General features: G+C 42.6%; 1 protein-coding gene across 2 annotated transcripts in view; it reads left to right on the top strand.

Moving 5' to 3' along the window:
* Positions 1-13903, top strand: part of Pdlim1 (PDZ and LIM domain 1) — a 44243-nt gene extending 30340 nt beyond the window's left edge. For both annotated transcript variants that reach the window (XM_034487638.2, XM_076920558.1), the window contains exons 5-7: positions 7592-7743; positions 13002-13119; positions 13366-13903. In XM_034487638.2, coding sequence (XP_034343529.1) covers positions 7592-7743; positions 13002-13119; positions 13366-13552 — 457 coding nt within the window. In that variant the 3' untranslated portion in view covers positions 13553-13903. The remainder of the gene's footprint in view (positions 1-7591; positions 7744-13001; positions 13120-13365) is intronic.
* The last annotated feature ends 4533 nt before the right edge of the window (positions 13904-18436 follow it).

Here is an 18436-nt window from a genome sequence, read left to right as displayed (position 1 = left end):
ACAGCATAAGTGATTGAACTACCATAACCAGCATAGAAATTCCAGAGGACTAGGTCTCCCAAATCATGTTCAGGGTATTTCCCAAACCCTGAGGTGGCAGATTTCTAAGCAAGTGCAGTGGAGATAAAAGATTCGCTGCTATCTATTCAAAGTCTCTCAAGGGCTGGGATTAAAAGTATGTGTCACCATATGTCTTTCATCTTTCTTTTGTGATTTTTTTTTATTCTATGCATATGGATGTTTTGCCAGCATATGTGTCTGAGAACCATGCGTCTGCTGTGCCTGAGGAGTTATGAGGAAGATACTGGGTCCCCTTGGTCCAGGAGTTACTGACAGTTGTTAGTGGTCATGTGGATGCTGGGAATCGAACTCTGGTCCTCTGGAAGAAGCAGTCAGTGCTCTAAACTGAGCCATCCCTCTAGCACCTCAGATTGTTTTTCTTATCATGATCTTAAGACAAATAAGAGCTGAAATCACTTAAAGTTAGTACTTCTATTTGAGACGAGGGATTTAAAAACTGAGTTATGCTTTTTCTTCTATTTAATCTCAGCGCTTGGGAGGCAGAGGTAGTTGGATCTCTGTGCGTTTAAGGCAAGTTTCAGGCTAGCTAGGTCTATACAGTGAGACTCTCTCTCTCACAAAAAAAAAAAAAATCATTTGAGTCTGCGCTGGGATTCCAATCCTGTTGCCTCACCCACCCCTGGCCACATTCACCACACCCACATCCCTCACTGTAAAGCCTCCAGCCACCAATCTCTCATTATTACAGTTTGGTTAGCTCAAGAATGTTTTATTAATGGAACCATAAACTATGTAACGTTCTGGGGTTTCCTCAGCATAATTCCTTGGAAAGTCATCCAGTTTTTTTTTCTCTTTCTTTCTTTTTCTTATATACCAAAAGTATGTTCCTTTTTTTTTTTTTTTTTTTTTAAAGTGCGGTAAAAATTGCATGACATAAAATTTACTATTGTAACCACACGTGCAAAGTTAGCCGACAGATCTGTTGAATTTGTTCAGATTGAAAAACTGAAACTCTACACCCGGTTAACAGCTTCTATCTTTCCCCTAAAGCCCCTGGAAGCCTCTGCTCTACTTCCTGTTGTTGAGAACTCTGAATATCTGCTCATGCAAGCGGAGTCATGCAGTGTTTGTCTTTGTTGACTGATTGACTCATATTCCTCTTAGCATACGGCTCCAAAGGTTCACCCAGGTAGTATATGTCAGGATTTCTTTCTTTTTAAAGACTGAGTAGTATTCTATTCTTTATCATATTTTCCAAAACATTCTATTTATCCACTGATAGATTTTTAGGCCTCTTTCATCCTTTTAAATATGCTCCTTAATGATAAAAGCTACGAACTTTCCCACCCAGGTGGAGAATGAGCCAAGGATGTACACTCCAGTCATTCTTCTTCTGTATCATGCTGTGGATTGTAGCCAGTGTAAAGCAAGGAAAGGGTCTGGAACTAATTGTGATATCCATCAAGAATAGGCGGACAAAAAGCACACAGGATACAAGATGTACTTAGAATCAGGCATTGTTTCCTTATGCTAACAGTAAACACGTGAGCCCTGACATTAAAATACACCATTTACAGTTACTTCACAGCAGACTCGACCTTAGTCTTTCAGAGAGTGGGGAGAATAGGAGGAAGGGAGGAGAAGCCAACCAGCCTGTACAGCCCTACTGTGTGAGCTGTGGTTGACTCTAGTGCCGCGTATCACCGTGGTGGTGGGGAAATAATGAACAGAAATACATGGCACGCCTCAAAATTGCGAGATGAGAAAATTGTCCATTTACTAAGCATAAATGAAAGATCAAGCTTTAAAAAAAAAAAATCAAAATCCCTTCTCAGGTACACGTGGAATAGTCTAAGAGAGACTATGAGAATTAAAACACATCTTAATGCGCTTAAGACTGAAACAAGAGCAAATATTTTAAAACTAGAATTTAGCAAAGAGAAAACTAAATAAAAAATGACAAATATACAACACAGCTGAACGATGTAAAAACCACAGGGGAAATTTGGACATATTCTGATGAATGGAAACAGACAAACGACATTCCCAACATTTAGCAGGGTCAGGCGTGGTGGCCCATGCCTGGCACCCCAGCAGTAGGAAGGCTGAGGCAGGAGGATCAAGAGTTTAAGGTCAACAATGGTTACATAGTGAGATCTTGTCTCCAAAACAAAAATTAAATAGTATACAGGAAAAGCAGAGCCAATATAAACTCTTACAGACGGAAGTGACTCAGCCAAGCAAATCTGACTTTTAAGGAGGTTCCCATTTTACCAGTCATTCTTGTGACTGTTTTAAGTCTGCCTATCCCCAGAGGCTAAAAATTCCTACTTACATTTTTTTTAACCTGGTTTCCCTTTTTATGTTTCAGTTTTAAGCATTTGACTTAATCATTGTGGGTGTGAGATAAACAAAGGCTTGATCACGATAGCTGTGAGAGGAATCTCGAAACTGGAGACCAATTCTTTCCGTTTTCATACGAGTGTTAGAATAGAATTCTTTCCACTGACACTGTACTCTGTGGATTCTTCTTTCCTGTGTGTGTGTGTGTGTGTGTGTGTGTGTGTGTGTGCCGGGGTAGAGTGGGCGGGGTGGAGAATCTCACAGTATAGTCCAGCCTGGCTTTGGAGCTCACCGTGTGAGACAGCTGACCTTTGAACCGACAGCAATCTTCCTGCCTCAGACGTCCAAGTGCTAGGAATAGAGGAGACTGTACTCAGCCTTTTTCAGCTGTTCTAAAGTTGAGGATTGAACCCGGGACTCTTGCATTCCATGTAATTGTTCTGCCATTGAACTACACTCCCATTTCTCTTATTTTACTTTTTATTTTGAGTCAGGGTCTCACTAGGCAGGCTGCCCTTGACTCACTAGGAGAGGAGGCAAGGTTTGAACTTCTGCGATTCTATTTCATTCTGCACTAATGCCCAGTTTCTCCATTCTTAGCATACAGGTTCCATAGCTGTTAGATTTACATCCAAGTAGGAAGTTAATCTACTGTTTGAACACCTATAAATAGCATTGTGCCTTCAGAGCCTGTGTGCTCATAAAAAAATACATTTAATTTTTAAAGAGTTTTTTTTATTTTTAACTTAATTATATGACCATTCTGTCGCTGAAGAGGGCATCAGATTCCATTACAGATGGTTGTGAGCCACTATGTGGTTGTTGGGAATTGAACTCAGGATCTCTGGAAGAGCAGTCAGTGCTCTTAATCACCAAGCCATCTATCTCTTCAGCCCCTTAAAAAGATTTTTAAAATTTTATTTTATGTATATAAATATTTTGTCTACATGTATGTTTCGTGCATCACATGTGTGCCTGGTATCTTTGGAGGCCAGAAGAGGGGGCTGGATTCTTTGAAACTGGGATAACAGAGGATTGTCAGCCACCATGTGGGTGCTGGTACCTAAACATGGGTCTTCTGGAAGAGCATATCCAGCCCCTATATTTTATTTTATTTATTTTATGTATATGAGTACACTGTTGCAGTCTTCAGATACACCAGAAGAGACCATTGGGTTCTGTTATAGAATGTTATAGATGGTTGTGAGCTATCATGTAGTTGCTGGGAATTGAACTTGGGACCTCTTGAAGGGCAGTCAGTGCTCTTAACCTCTGAGCCATCTCTCCAGCCCCCTACATTTTATTTAAAATTTTTCCTTTATGTTTATTTTGTTGTATTTTTGCCTGAGTTTATCTATTAGTTCTAGAGTTAAAAAAAATAGGTTCAAGTGTAATTTTTGATGTGTCAGTCATGTTGTGTAAGTAAGTGATTCTTGTGTGGTCTTCTCTGACCTACATGTTATTTGGTTCCTCCCCCCATAGTGTACTGGCTGCAATTTACAGCACTGTGGAGAGCAGGGGTGGCTAGAGGGTGCGACCATGGGACACCACTTTTCCCTATTGGTCAATGCTATGAGTTCTATAGATACACTTCAGCAAACTAGGGACATTCCCTCCAGTCTATTGTTTTGACAGTTTAGTTATTTTTTGGTTTAGTTATTTTGAGACAGAGTCTTGTTATATAGCCCAGACTGTCCTGGAATTCATCGTGCATTCAGAAGATTTTTTTGAATTGTCGATTTGATTAACATCTTGACTGATTCCTGACTAGGACATCAAGTACATTTTACTCGTCTGTGACATGTATGTCTCGTTATATATTGTTGAATTTTATTTGCTATGAAATTTACATCTTTATGGGGGATATCATTTATTGTTTTCTTTTAAAATACTGTCATCTGATTTTATATTAGTATAATATTTACTTCAGTAAGTAAGTCAGGAAATACTTGCTTCACTTTATTACAGGGATGAGACTATGTAGAGGAAGTTGATCTCTATGAAATATGTACCTTTATTATGTAGCCCAGGCTAACCATGAACTCTTGAGCCTCCTGTCTCAGTCTCCAGAGTCCTGAGAATGCAGGTCTTTATATATATACACGCAGGAATCTTTTTGCTCCTCTCTTTCTTTCTTTCTTTCTTCTTTCTTTCTTTCTTTCTTTCTTTCTTTCTTTCTTTCTTTCTTTCTTTCTTTCTTTCTTTTTTCGAGACAGGGTTTCTCTGTGTAGCCCTGGCTGTCCTGGAACTCACTCTGTAGACCAGGCTGGCCTTGAACTCAGAAATCCACCTGCCTCTGCCTCCCAAAGTGCTGGGATTAAAGGCGTGTGCCACCACTGCCCAGCTTTGCTCCATTTCTTATACATGCTTTTATTCCAAGTACTTTTTCAGATATTATGTTAATATTTTATAGCCTAATGTCTAAGTCTTAGAATTTTAGAGTCTTGTGTTGTCTTTTGAATTAGGTTGATTGTATTTTGGTTAGGGTAATGGATATTGAAAATACTTCATAAAATGCCCAGCCTATAAATTGCTGTCATATTATTTGGAAATAAATGGTAAATTGGTCTCTCCCCTTCCCTCCCTTCCTCTTTCCCTCCCTCCTTCTCTCCCTTCCTCCCTTTAACCCTCCCCTCTTGCTCTCTTTTTTTTCTCCCTTTCTCTTTTTCTTTCATTATTCCCAAGCCTGTTTGCTAGAAGAATGTATGATGACCTTATGATTTAATTCTGTTATTTTTAGTGTTCCCTTGGTGGCTTCCAGACATAACATATAACAAATAAGAGAAAAAAATTCTTCCCCCAAACATTCCATGGCCTGATCTTGATTTTAAAATAGTCCGAAGAGTAATAGGAAAAAGATTAAGACAGTATAATGTAATATGCTTATTGTGGGGAGATTCCAAGCCCCAACCTCAACTATCTAACTTTTTTTTAAAAGAAAGGATGGAATTGAGCTGGTAGAAGACCCTTGTTTAAAACGACTCCAGTAGGTGACCATTTGTCCTACCCTATGCTTTGCTGCAAGGAAGGGGACAGACAAGGGTAGAGACTAGCGGCTGTGAACAGGCTAAGCAAGGGTGGCTGCTTCTATCTAGCCATTGCAAATCAAAGGTGGCAGGTGCAGCCAGCACCAGCCTTACCCAGTAGTAGCAGACCCTATGTTACCCTTTGTGGACCTTGTTTACTTTGTCATCAGAATATGTTTGAAGTCCAAGGGAAACACACCTGGGCCTTTACCCTTGTGCTTGAGTCTTTCAATTGGAGCCTGAGTATCTAAGTGTTTCAGCAGGCTGTCCTGGCTTCCCTACAGCTTGTCTCAGAGGAGAGGAAAAGGACAGAGAGGGAGAGATGAGCAGGGCAGGGGGAGTAACTTAGCGGAAATTACCATGGAAAACATACTTTTTCTCTTCAAAATGGACCATGAACCAATTGTAAAATGGTGGGTGGGAAATGAGGGAATGGATTCAATGGCTGGAATTCCTTTGCTCTCAGCTGTGTCCTTCAGTGGTGTGGAGGCTGAGAGCTAATACCTCAGCAACTTCAGACTGCGTATTTGTGTTTGTACAGATCTATCTACATGCATTGATAATAACCGTCACTGGTAGTTCATCTGATCTTTGTGCTTGCTCCTTATGGGCACAGTATATCTGTCAGGCAGCTTCTGAACAAGTTATACAAGTGAGAGGAAAGAGTGTATGTGGGCTCAGAAGGTGGGCCCCCCATAACCCTACATTGCTTCAGGGTGAGCTCACAGGGTCATGGAGAACATAGCAAGGCGGAAATGGCATTGATGCTTACTTACTTACCTGATGCTCTGAGTCTGGGCGGGTGATACACTGAGATAGATCTGGGCATTTACAGAGAGCAAGGCAATATGCTTGTTTACCGTCTAGGGGGAAGCAGAAATAAAAAAATAAATGTAAGTAGAGTATGCGGGAGGAGAGTGAGTTAGAGTGTAGAGAAAGATTGGTATGTGTGGCACTGTCATAAGTCAGGGTCAGTAAACCCTCTGTAAGGAGTACATCCTGTGTGAAGCAGGGTTCTCTGGAAATGCATGGGGGTAACAGTGCAGGCAGAAGGGTCAGTAAGAGCTTCGCCTAGAATGCGGCTGGCTGGTCCAGTCATGGCTGGAGAGCTGTTCTGAAGAAAGGCTTTATCTTCATACCTTTTTGTTTATTTATTTACATTTATTCCAAAGGAGTTGAACTTGAATAAACTTGTGTTTCATTTATAGAAACTGTAAATATTTGGTTCTAAGTCAGGTGAGATTATATTGGCCCAGAAATGAAACTGCTGATTTGTTGGTAATATGCCTCTGACCTCTGTCCCAAGGCCAAGAATAGCAGCAGAGAGGCAGGTTACAAAGCTGGTGGGTCTTGCTGGTACACCATGGTGTGGCATAGTTGTGCAGGGGAGCTGGGAATTTGAGAGGAATCTGGCTAAGGACAGTCTACTGTTGAAGGGCTACCTTCTTTCTATCATTTCCCTGTGGCCAGGCAGCATAAGCTGTGGCCTAGTGAAAAAAACAAAAAACAAAAAAAACCCAGCATTATAGTAGTGCCTGCCTCAGCTTGTCCTGGGAGTGCAGAGTAACAGAGGAAGAAGTGGGAGGCATGGTCCGGTTTGCCTGGCCCCCAGGGTCTGAACCTTTACTTAGCAAAGCCGGTGAACTTTTCCTTCTTGCTACAATACCTGTGAATGGGGCAGGTCAAGGCTGCTGCCTCCAGCTAGAGGCACAGAGGTCTGAGAGTTCCATTCTGAATGATGAGGAGCATCTGGGAGCGTGAGAAGCACTTTGACATCAGGAATGAAAAGACGGGGTCTCTGCTCACTGTAGGGAAGGCATGTGCCTCCCCCTGCAAGGGGGCTCAGCTGAGCTGTAGTGGTTACTTTGCGGTTGACATTTTTCCTCTTCAAAATTTTCTCTTGACATAATGTTGACTATGTAATTTTAAAAGAGGGGAAGAGTGCCCCATCTGTGGGAGTAAGCCAAAATGTAATTGAATTGTGAGACTATTTGGGAAAATAGCTTCTTACTGTACTAAAGTGGCAGCCAGCTTTGCCTACCAGGACCCGTTGTAACATTGTCAGGGGAGTTGGAGACATGGGATGATCTGTCACTATTCGTTCTTTCATTCAATATGTGTGCTTGGAAGGGAGCACCTGGTGAAGTTTTGGGACTGACTTTTGACCCTTGTCCTGATGGGTTTCTAAATATTCTACTTAGCTTGGCTCAGCCTCATCCTTCCGGCAGCCTTATCATTGACAAGGAATCCGAAGTTTACAAGATGCTTCAGGAGAAGCAAGAGTTAAACGAGCCCCCCAAACAGTCCACATCCTTCCTGGTTCTGCAGGAGATCCTGGAGTCAGATGGGAAAGGTAAGAGGCCCTGTGGGGAGTCTGTCTCTGCTGGGACACAGATGAGCACAGTCCACACTAGAGAGCATAGCTTGCTGTGGATTGCTGGGTTTCCCTGTGCAGCCTAGGGCTTGCCATCCTCCCCAGAATCTGAGGGTATATTGAGCACACACTGCCACTTCTGGCTTGGCATTGATTTTTTAAAAATGTGAAACATTTGTTGAAAAGGGGAAGGGAGGGAGAGAGGGTTCAGATGCAGATTGGTTGTAGAACACTTAAAATAGAATCTATGTAATATGCACAGAGCCCTGGGTTCCTTTTCCAGTGCTTGGGCTGAGGGGTTACTGGGCTGGAGGTGGAGTGTTGGTTGTAGGGAATGGGACAAGAGTGTCCCTCTGGATTAGATTTTCTGCCTCAGTCTTAAAAATATTTACTCTTATTTTACACAGATGGTTGCTTTCCCTGTATGCACATAGTACCTGCCAAGACCAGAAGAGAACTGTAGTTAAGAGTGATTATTAGACCATGTGGGTGCTGGGAACTGAACCCAAGCCCTCTGCAAGAGCAACAATTACTTCTAACCACGGGACCATCTCTCTAGCCCTAGTTGCTCAGACTTTTTCCAAATGTTTTAATTTTTAAAAAGGGAGTTGTTTCACTTTTATTATTTATGTACGTGTATGTGCACCTGGGTGACTATGGAGGCAAGGAGAGGTGTTAGATCTCCTGGAGCTGGAGTGACAGGCAGTTGTGAGTCACCATATGGGCGCTGGAGACTCAACTCAGTCCTCTGCAAGAGTAACCAGTGCTCTTAAACACTGAGCCGTCTCTCCAGTCCCATTTTCTATTGCTGTAGATTTATTATAAAAAGTGATGTTTATTGAGACAGAATGTCTCTCTCTGTGTAGCCCTGGCTGTCCTGGAACTCACTCTGTAGACCAGGGTGGCCTCAAACTTACAGAGTTCTATTTACTTTAATCCCAAGTGCTGGGATTAAAGGTATGTTCCACCACTGCCCAGCAAGTGATAGGTTTTATAATGACATTTTCATTCAAGTATATCATATATTTGGACCATATTCATCCTATATTACCTCTCCTGACCTCATACACACTAGTCACTCATATACACCATATTTTCTTTACCCATTCAACTGTTAATGGCTTCTTTTATGATGAACGTTGTTGTTCTACTGGTACTAAACGAGCTGGAGCTGGTTAGACTTGGTTTAAAGTCCACTATTAGGGCTGACTGATAATCAACTTGAAATCCAACCCATAGGGATGGCAGCTCTGTCAGAACACATGACAAGGTGCAGGTGACTTTACCTTAACTTAAGTAAGGATGGGAAACTTCAGTTACGGTGGGCAACATCAGTCTGTCTGAGCCCAAAGTTGGACACAGACTGCACCAGAAAACTCATTAGAGCTCACAGATAAGGACCTGAGCATGGGGCTGTGAACCCATATGCTATCAAGACCTTCTTTTGTCTTCTGCCCAAGTAACCCAAACCCATAGCCTTCATGTTCAAGTGTATCCTAACTGGTGACTGGAGCTCTGGCCATCATACATACTACCAGGCAGCAGGGAGGAAGGGGCCAACTCTAAATGCAAAATCCCCCTGTCAGATGAGCCATTTACAAATCACCACTACAATTGCATTTATACACACTACTACTGTTCTACTTACATTTCATTGACCGGGATTTACCTGGTTACCTGGTTGTACCTACTTGTTTAATCTGGGTTTATTTATTATTTGATTTTAAAAAAAATTCCCTCTGAGAAAGCCCAGAAGCCTATTTTCCCTTGAGCTTGAAAGATCAATGCCTAGGTCACTGGCCAGGGTTAAGAAAGGGCTGTTGTGATTGGCAGATGCTTGTGGTTCTGAGAGAACTCTGTGGGTGGAAACACTGGCATCCAGGGTCCACCCGCAACCTGCCATGAGACCTTGATCAGGTTGCTAGTCTCTATGTATGAGCTCTCGTGTCTGTATGCAACCCTCGAGGGCACGGCACTCCGATGCGACTGCTGGAGAGATTATGAAGAAAGTTTGTCTCTGAAGTGCTCAGTGCAGCTAGCTGCCTGAACAAGGCTTGGTTGAACAGTGTTGGTGATAAACCCCAGAAATTTCCATTGGAGCAGGTTGTCCTTATGAACTCAGGTCATCCTCTGCTTTTCTCATGTTTTGTCTTGCTCTAGACAAACCATAACATTTGTAGGCAATAGAAGCCTTCAGATTGTTTTAACTGTGAAATATACATAAAAGAAAAGAAAGCCCCCCCCATATACTAGTCAAAACACTAAACATACAGAGCAAAGAAAAAATAGTTTTTCCTTTTTTGTGATGGGCTTATAAACTCAGTACATCTATGTACTATTGTAGCACACCTCAGAACTCCTTTCCTTAAAATTTTAAATCACATTTAGTTGTTCTTTTATATATTTAGCCTCTCTCTCTCTCTCTCTCTCTCTCTCTCTCTCTCTCTCTCTCTCTCTCTCTCTCTGTTTCTGGGGTGCTCATGTACCACAGTAGGCATATGCAAGTCAGAAGACAACTTCTGGAATTTTGTTCTTTCCTTTCACCACGTGGGGTCTAGGGACTGTTCTCAGGCTTACCCTCTGAACCATCATGTTGGCCCCTTCCTGTGTCTTTAAAGCTGTAGTCATATTCCATTGTCTCTGTATATCACCTTTAGTTTGTCCATTCATCTGTCAGTAGAAGGATATCTTGAAAGAGTGGAGGTCTGTGTGGAGATGTCATATATGGAGGAGACAGTGCTGGCTGGAGGCTCCCTGAGATGAAGAACCTGGAAATGTAGCAAGCAAACCCCTAGGCTTATGCTGGCTGCTGTCATAGGTCCAGGACCCTCAAATGACCTGGAGTTACAGAGAACTGTCATTGTTAGCATCATGGCCTTGATTCTGTGGGCATGGTGGAATCACGGAAGATCAGTGAAATGCATAGAAAACCAGCTGTATGTTAATTAGCTGATTTTTGTTTCTCTTCAGAAACAGACAAACAAAGGAAACTTGGATGAAGGGTTTCCTGGAAGAAGAGATATTTGGGAATATTTCTAATTGGAGACCAGAAGTAAGCAAAGAGAATCCCAGTTTCCAGGGATGGCTTTTTAAGTGAGAGTAAACAACCCATAGCCAGCAGGTGGCAGTGTAGGCTTGAGAATGAGGACTGCCTCAGCTGGCTCTAGTGCTCCCAATGTCAGCCTTTTAGTTCCAGAAAAGGATGTGGCTTCTCCTAACAAGGAGGAATTTCATCTCTCCCTGCCTTCTCTCCTTCTACAATTCTGCACTATCTCTTATTTCCTGGTGGTTTTCCAGTTGACTGATTGGGCTATGAGAAGAGGATACCTCATATTTGAGAGTCCGCCCCTTGCTGAGTTGTTCCCCCCATAGTTGCTTTGCCTGCCCACACTGTGCACATGTGCAGGGGTGGCACACCTTCAGACAGGATAGGCAACCAAGCACCTTCAGCCAGAAAGTGAGGGAGCCTGTTTGCTATGCTTGAGGCAGGATGCCTGGAGCAGCTGCTTGCTCTACCCTTTTTGAGATGCCTTCATGTAGGGCTGCAGTTGGGTGAGGTGTAGTGCTTGCCTTTGATAAAAAGCCAAAGGGGATTGTGTGGTGATACATGGCTTCAATCTCAGTACTTGGGAGCCACCAGAGGCAGGCAGATCTGTGAGTTCTACATAGTGAGTTCTGTAGTGACAAGCAAGGCTAAAGGAGAGAACTTTTTTTCAAAAAAAAAAAAAAAAAAATCAGTCATTCAATCAACTAATCAACCAACCAACCAACAAACCAACCAAGATAAAACAAACACCAAAGAGATCATTTAAAAACTCAATAAGTGGCTGGGAAATTAACTCAGCTTAGAAAGTAGGAAAGTAGGGTACTTTCCTAGCATGTGTGAGGCCTTCTGCTCAAGTCCACATATTTTAGGGATGAGATGGCTCATTGGGCAAACAGGCTTCTTGCCAAACCTGAGTTTGAACCCCAGAACCCACACAGTTGTAGAAGAAAACCAACTTCTGCAAGTTGTCCTTTGAACGTTTTCCCCTCAACGGCATGGCATGTGCATACGTACCTGTGTGCATGTGCATACACAGACACACATGAATGTAATTTTTTAATTAGAAATTTTATTTATGTGTATGGGTGTTTTACCTGCATTTATTTCTATGCTTTTGTGTGTGTGTGGTACCCAAGGAGACCCAAGGTATCGGATCCCCCCAGAACTGGAGTCATAGACAGCTGTGAGCCACTGAGAGGATGCCAGGAATTGTATCTGGCTTGTCTGGAAGAGCAACTAGTACTTTTAAACACTACACCATCAAGAAAAAATTAAGCATAAAAACTTTAATGTAACATTTTAATAAATAATCAAAGTAACATAAAACAGCTTGCAATTATAGAAACTAGGACAGTGGCCTTCTTCCAATAGAAAGGAAGAAGGTCCTGTGGGCTTTGGAGTATGGACCCATCAAGGTAAGGGCTCGGCTGAGCCTTCTCCAAGTCTATCTACAGATGGCCTCTGAATCTTGCCCCATCTCATGGGTTGTCAGATGGATAGCTGGTCCTACTAAGAGTGGATCGCACATTAATGGGAGAAACCTGAGAGACTGTATCACACATAGTCAGGAGGGACTGGGGAAAGTATAGGATACTTTAAAAATACTCTTAGGAAAGCAAAGAAAGATCACGGTGGTTGTTCTTCACAAGCCAGCACAGTACCCCAATCTTGCTCTCACATAGCATTAGCATCTGGTGACTCATGCTATAGAGGGGCTGACTTAGCATGATGAGATACCCCAACTCCTCTCATTTTCAGGTACTACTCATGGCATGGGACAGAAGCTCTATGAGGATGAGACCAAACCCACATGTAGTTTAGGGCAGGTATACTTAGAACTCACGCTTGCTTGTGTCCGTTGGCCAAGGGCAGGATTTCCCAGCCTTAGATGTTCTGGGCCCATGTTAGTGTTTGTATGATCACAAGCCAGGCACTGTAGGCACTTTCTGTATTTTTAAAGTTTTCTTTGTAACAATGAAGAGGAAAATGATTTCCTATTTTTTAAACAAATGGAAACTGAAAGACTGCAAAACGCCAAGCAACTTGCGCAGTCATGCAGTCACTGTCTGTCTGATCCCAATGGCTGTGTCTTGGCTTGAACATACAGATACACAGGTGCTTCTGAGAGAGCTCAGTAATACTTACTTCATTCTTTACCTCCTGGCTAACCTGGGTGTTTTTCTCCCTCTAGGGGATCCCAACAAGCCATCAGGATTTAGAAGTGTCAAAGCTCCAGTCACCAAAGTGGCTGCATCCGTTGGGAATGCTCAGAAGCTGCCCATCTGTGACAAATGTGGAACTGGCATTGTGTGAGTATTAGCTTCCCTGGTGTTGGACAAACCATGAAAGTGTGGGAGTTGCTAGGTGTTGAGTATCTTGGGGGTAAAGTCTACAGATAACCAGAATACGCAGAACTCTTACTATGCTGACATGGTAGAGGCTTTTAGAATGAAGAGCCTTCCCATTCACAATCAGGCCTGCTGTAGGGCCTCTGAAGAAGCCCCAGGGCTCACCTAGTGCCACTAATGGAGACTCATTCTTCCTCTCTCCTGCAGGGGTGTGTTTGTGAAGCTGAGGGACCATCATCGCCACCCTGAATGTTATGTGTGCACCGACTGTGGCATCAACCTGAAACAGAAGGGCCATTTCTTTGTAGAGGATCAGATTTACTGTGAAAAGCATGCCCGGGAGCGGGTCACACCACCTGAGGGCTATGATGTGGTCACAGTGTTCCCCAAATGATTGAGAGGACCTGCCCTGTCTGTTGCCCTCCAGCCAGCCTGCTGCACCTGGTTCTCAGAATGTTCTGGCTCTCTCCTCCCTGACAGTCCTGTGCTTATTACTTAGTGTTAGTCCTGCTCAGTAAACACTGAGTTTCCCCTATGCTGACTGACTCCCACTGGCAGTGTGACACCTGCTTTTACATTACTGGGAGATGGTTTTTGTTCCTGTCCCTTCACCCGCACCACAATGCACCTTCTTCACTCAGAGTCTTCTCTGCTGCAAATGGACATTGGTCACGTTGGAACTAAGCCAAATGTAGTATCTCTGATGTTACTTTGTTTGACTTAATAAATTTAGACTTTAAAGCAGTGTGTGTGGCCTCTTAGTTGACTCTGCCTGTGTTCTGTGTCCTGCCTCATGAAATTCGGAGTAGTCTCTGTTAGGTTTGGTTTCTTGGTTGTGAGAGATGTAGGCTTCTTCCCAGGCATGAGAAAACTACTATGAACAAGCTGTGTTCCTTTTCATCTTTGTGACTTGCTCTAAGCATATAGAGTAAAGCAAGTATTCTTAGCTATTTTTCTGTTGCTGTGGTAAAACATGATGAAAGCAACTTATAGAAAAACTAGTTCATTTGGGCTTATGGTCTTGGCAGGGAGGCCTGACAGCAAGTGGTTTAGCCTCTGGAGCAGAAAGCTGAGAGTGCATAACCTCAACTACAAGCTGAGAGTGGACTAGACATGGTATGGAGTCATTAAACTCTCAAAGCCTGCCTCCAAAGACATACTTTCTCCAACAAGTGCAGCACCACCAACTGGGGACCAAGTATTCAGTGCCCATGGGGGCCACTGTCATTCAGACCACCACCCTATTATATCTTGTTTGACTCTGTTTTAGTGAAATTGTCTTGGAGTTTGAGGGAATAAAACTTCCTGTTTTAGTAACTTTTCTATCACTGTGAGAAAACACCATGACCAAGGCAACTTATAGAAGAAAGCATTTAACTTAGCTTATGGTTTCAGGGGCCTAGAGTCCATGGTGGTAGAATGAAGAAACAAGCAGGAGCTTGTGTCTTAGTCCAAATGCACAAGACGGAAAGACAGACACACTGTAGATGGTATGAGTCTTTTGAAACTTCAAAGCCTCTTCTCAGTGACACACTTCCTCCAACAAGACCATATCTCCTAGTCTTTCCTAAAACAGTTCTATCAACTTTGGAACAAATAGTTAAACAAATAAGCCTATGGGGGCCATTCTAATTCAAATCACTACACTTCCCAAATGATAGATGGATAGCTTTGTCAATAGAGTATGCCTCAATAATCTTTTTGCAGACTGTGGAGGTGTGATATCTCAGGAGCAAGACCACCAGTGGCAGAGAGCTCAGATATGGGTAGTAGGTGATTATTATGTTTTTCAGCTTTCCTTTACAGTGTGCCAATCAGATGTTTAACATTTATCTACTTTGGCTATATGCTTGTGTATCCAGCCTTTTGATATTATGACACTGTTGCTTCTAAAGAGTTCACACCTGAGAATAAGGCAGTCAAAATGGAATAATCACATACAAATAAGCACATCACAGTATTTCAAATATGGGTTTTTTGTTTGTTTGTTTGTTTGTTTTTGAGATAGGGTTTTTCTGTGTAGTCCTGGCTGTCCTGGAACTCCCTCTGTAGACCAGGCTGGCCTCGAACTCAGAAATCCGCCTGCCTCTGCCTCCCAAGTGCTGGGATTAAAGGCATGCGCCGCCACCGCCCGGCTTCAAGTATGTTTTCCATGTTTCATTGAGTCCCGTCCATAGCTTTCTGTTATCCATGGGCACCCCTGACAGGTACTCTTCCTTGGAGGCTGATCTTACAAACAGCGGCTCTCACTTCTAGTGGATTTAGAGAAAACCCTAGTAAAGATTATACATCAATTAAAAAGTCAATCATAAAGCCAGAGCCTTCTGGGTAGAAGATAAAGAAGGCAAAGAGAGTCATGTTTAGGGCAAAGAATCCCAAGGATTGCACATCAAAAAGGGGGATAAGTTGATGCTTACTCTAATAGTATTTAGACTACTTTCTATCATAAATGTTTAGGTCCCCACCTCCTAGTCTTTACTTTAAACTCTACCTGTGTTAAAGTTTGTATATAAGGCAAGGTGGTTTAAGCATTGCAGTTCTGGGAAATCAGTGTAAGAAATACTGAACAAGAACAAATTTGGTTCATTTACAAAACATGGAAGCATGTCACTTAAACTAATGATTAGAAGAAGGGTTGTTAAAATTTCAACCTTGACAGTCCTTCAACCAAGCCAGGGCTCAGTGTGGGATAATGTTGGTTGGGTTCCAGAAGATCTTGAATTCCTTTTTCCCTGAGTCATTAGAATCTGTTCAATGGGACTACTCCATTTTAAAGCTATTGCTATATCTTGATTTAGGGCAACCTCTCACTGAAGAGAACACATGTCTCTTTGGGATTGCTCTCTCCTGACTATTAGGACAATAATATATAAGGACAAATTCATATAACCCATACAGGGACACATTAGACTTGATCAGGGAAATAGCCTAAATCCCAAATTCCTTATAGGATCAAACAACATACACTGATAACCAGGGGAATCTGGATTTGGATCTGAAGCTGCTGCATTAAAGAGAACAAAACCAAAAGGTTGGGCTTGCAGGAGATGGTGCAAACATGGAGGTAGCATGTCTCTTACTACCAAGAAAGAGAAGTGTCCCAGGACACATGAGACAGAATGCCAGACTTGACATGGCTGAAGTAGAAGCAGGCATGTTTGGCAGACTAGGTGTGCTGAAATGAAGTGCTAAGTAAGGCTGGATAACTCACCAACGGCTCTTCTGTGGAAGGTCTTGAAAGATGCGGCACACTGCTGCAATATTAGGGAATGTTTTCATTGGTTTTGTTTTGCCCATTTTCTTGACTTCTGAGTATAATTGGCCTAAGCATACTTGGTGATTGACACAGCATTTTATATTCATTAGTCGATGAGGAATGTGGCTTATTACTTCTTGGTCAGATGGATGCATACATTGTTCAGTTGACCCTTCTCTTCAGCCTGGGCTGATGATGGTTTAAGCTGCAAATACAAACGTGGGCTCTCTAATAACCTGGGTGACATTGACAACTGGAATCATAATGAGCTAGGGATGCTTTAAGCACCAGAGGAAGGTTGATGCAGTTGTCAGAAGGAACAGTGAGGTTGGAGCGACTGTTGGAGGTACCTATGCTGGTGAGATGATAGAGATATCCAATAAGACAGGCAAAGATATCAGCAAATGGGTGAAACCAACAGGAGTATTTACTGCACAAGATGAGTAGATAATGAAAGCAGGTGTGAATCATTAGGGAGGCAAGAAGTCTCCCCAACAAAAACTATTTGTTCACTGTCAGTTATTAGAACTGAAACCCAAGACTGAAGAGCAGCCTGTTTGTTTGTTTGCTTTTTTTTGTTGGTGTTGTTTTTCCCCACTATGCTGCCTTATCAGGGCAAGTGGTTTTGCTTGTTTTGTTTATCCTACGTGTGGGAGTGTTTTGCCTGCCTAAAAGTGCACTTAAGTGCCTACAGTGACTGCAGAGGTCAGAAGAGGGCATCAGATCTCCTGGAACTGGAGTTGCAGATGGTTGTAAGCTGCCATGTGGAGTCTGGGAACTGAACCCAGGTTCTGTTGAAAGAATTTTCCTGTCACATTGTATTTGCAGTGGAGCTCAGAATGGCATGATACTAGTAAGAAAACTGCCATGATGAATGCTCAGGCAGGCAATGCAGATTGGGATCTTAACATGCTTCTAGGAGGTCAATATGAAGGTAATGCTAATCAGGTTGAGCTGCCTGCAGGAGTGTATGCACAGATTGCAATGGCTGCTCATTGTGCTTGGAATCAATTACCTACTAAATGGGATCTTAGTGGGAATTTATCCAGTATTAAACAGGGTCCTGATGAATTATTTCAGGAATTTGTGAACAGGCTGCTAAAGGCAACTGGTAGAATTTTTGAAGATCCTGAAGCAGGAATTCCTTTTGTTATACAATTGGCTTATGAGAATGCTAGTGCAGCTTGCCGTGCAGCTATCAGGCCATACAAAGCAAAGACAGATTTACATGGATACATTCATCTTTGCACTGAAATTGGGCCCTCTTACCATCAGGGTCTGGCCATGGCTGCTGCCTTACAAGGGACCACTGTACAAGCAATGCTTGCACAGAACTGTAAAGACAAAAGATATTTTAAATGTGGAGATTCAGGTCATTTTAAAAATGACTGTCCCAAGTAAAAGGGCATGAGCAAATAATCAGGTCACATGCCAGAAATTTGTCCTCAGTGCAAGAAGGATTATCATTGGGCTAAGGAATGCAGATAATCATTAACAAATAATAATAATAAGGAATAATAATAATAATGATAATAATAATAAGGAATGCAGATAATGCAATAACGAAAACAGATAATCAGGGCCATCCCTTGTTGGGAAATGATTGTTGGGGCCAGCCCTAGGCCCCCAGGAATCCACAGCCAACAGCTTATGGGGTTATGAAGCTGCTGCCAAGCCAGAGAAATCTATTTCAGAACTTATTAGAGCAACCCCAGGAAGTGCAGGACTGGACCTCAGTTCCACTACTTATGTGGTACTGATGCCAGAAATGGGAGTTCAGACACTGCCCACAAGAGTTTTTGGGCCCTTGCCTCCAGGGACATGGGGATTACTTCTGGCCCAAAGGAGCAGTATTGTAAAAGGTTTGCAAACTTATCCAGTTGTTATAGATAGTGATTATGAGGGAGAAATTAAGATTATGGCTGCTTCCCCCCATGGCATTATAATTGTACCTGCTGACAAAAGAATTGCTCAATTCATTTTGGTTCCTTTGTATCTGCTTCCTTCCAAATTTGTTAAGAA

This window comes from Arvicanthis niloticus, chromosome 1, assembly GCF_011762505.2.
Source record: "Arvicanthis niloticus isolate mArvNil1 chromosome 1, mArvNil1.pat.X, whole genome shotgun sequence".
NCBI lineage: Eukaryota > Metazoa > Chordata > Mammalia > Rodentia > Muridae > Arvicanthis > Arvicanthis niloticus.
This window is presented reverse-complemented; position numbering and strand designations above follow the sequence as displayed.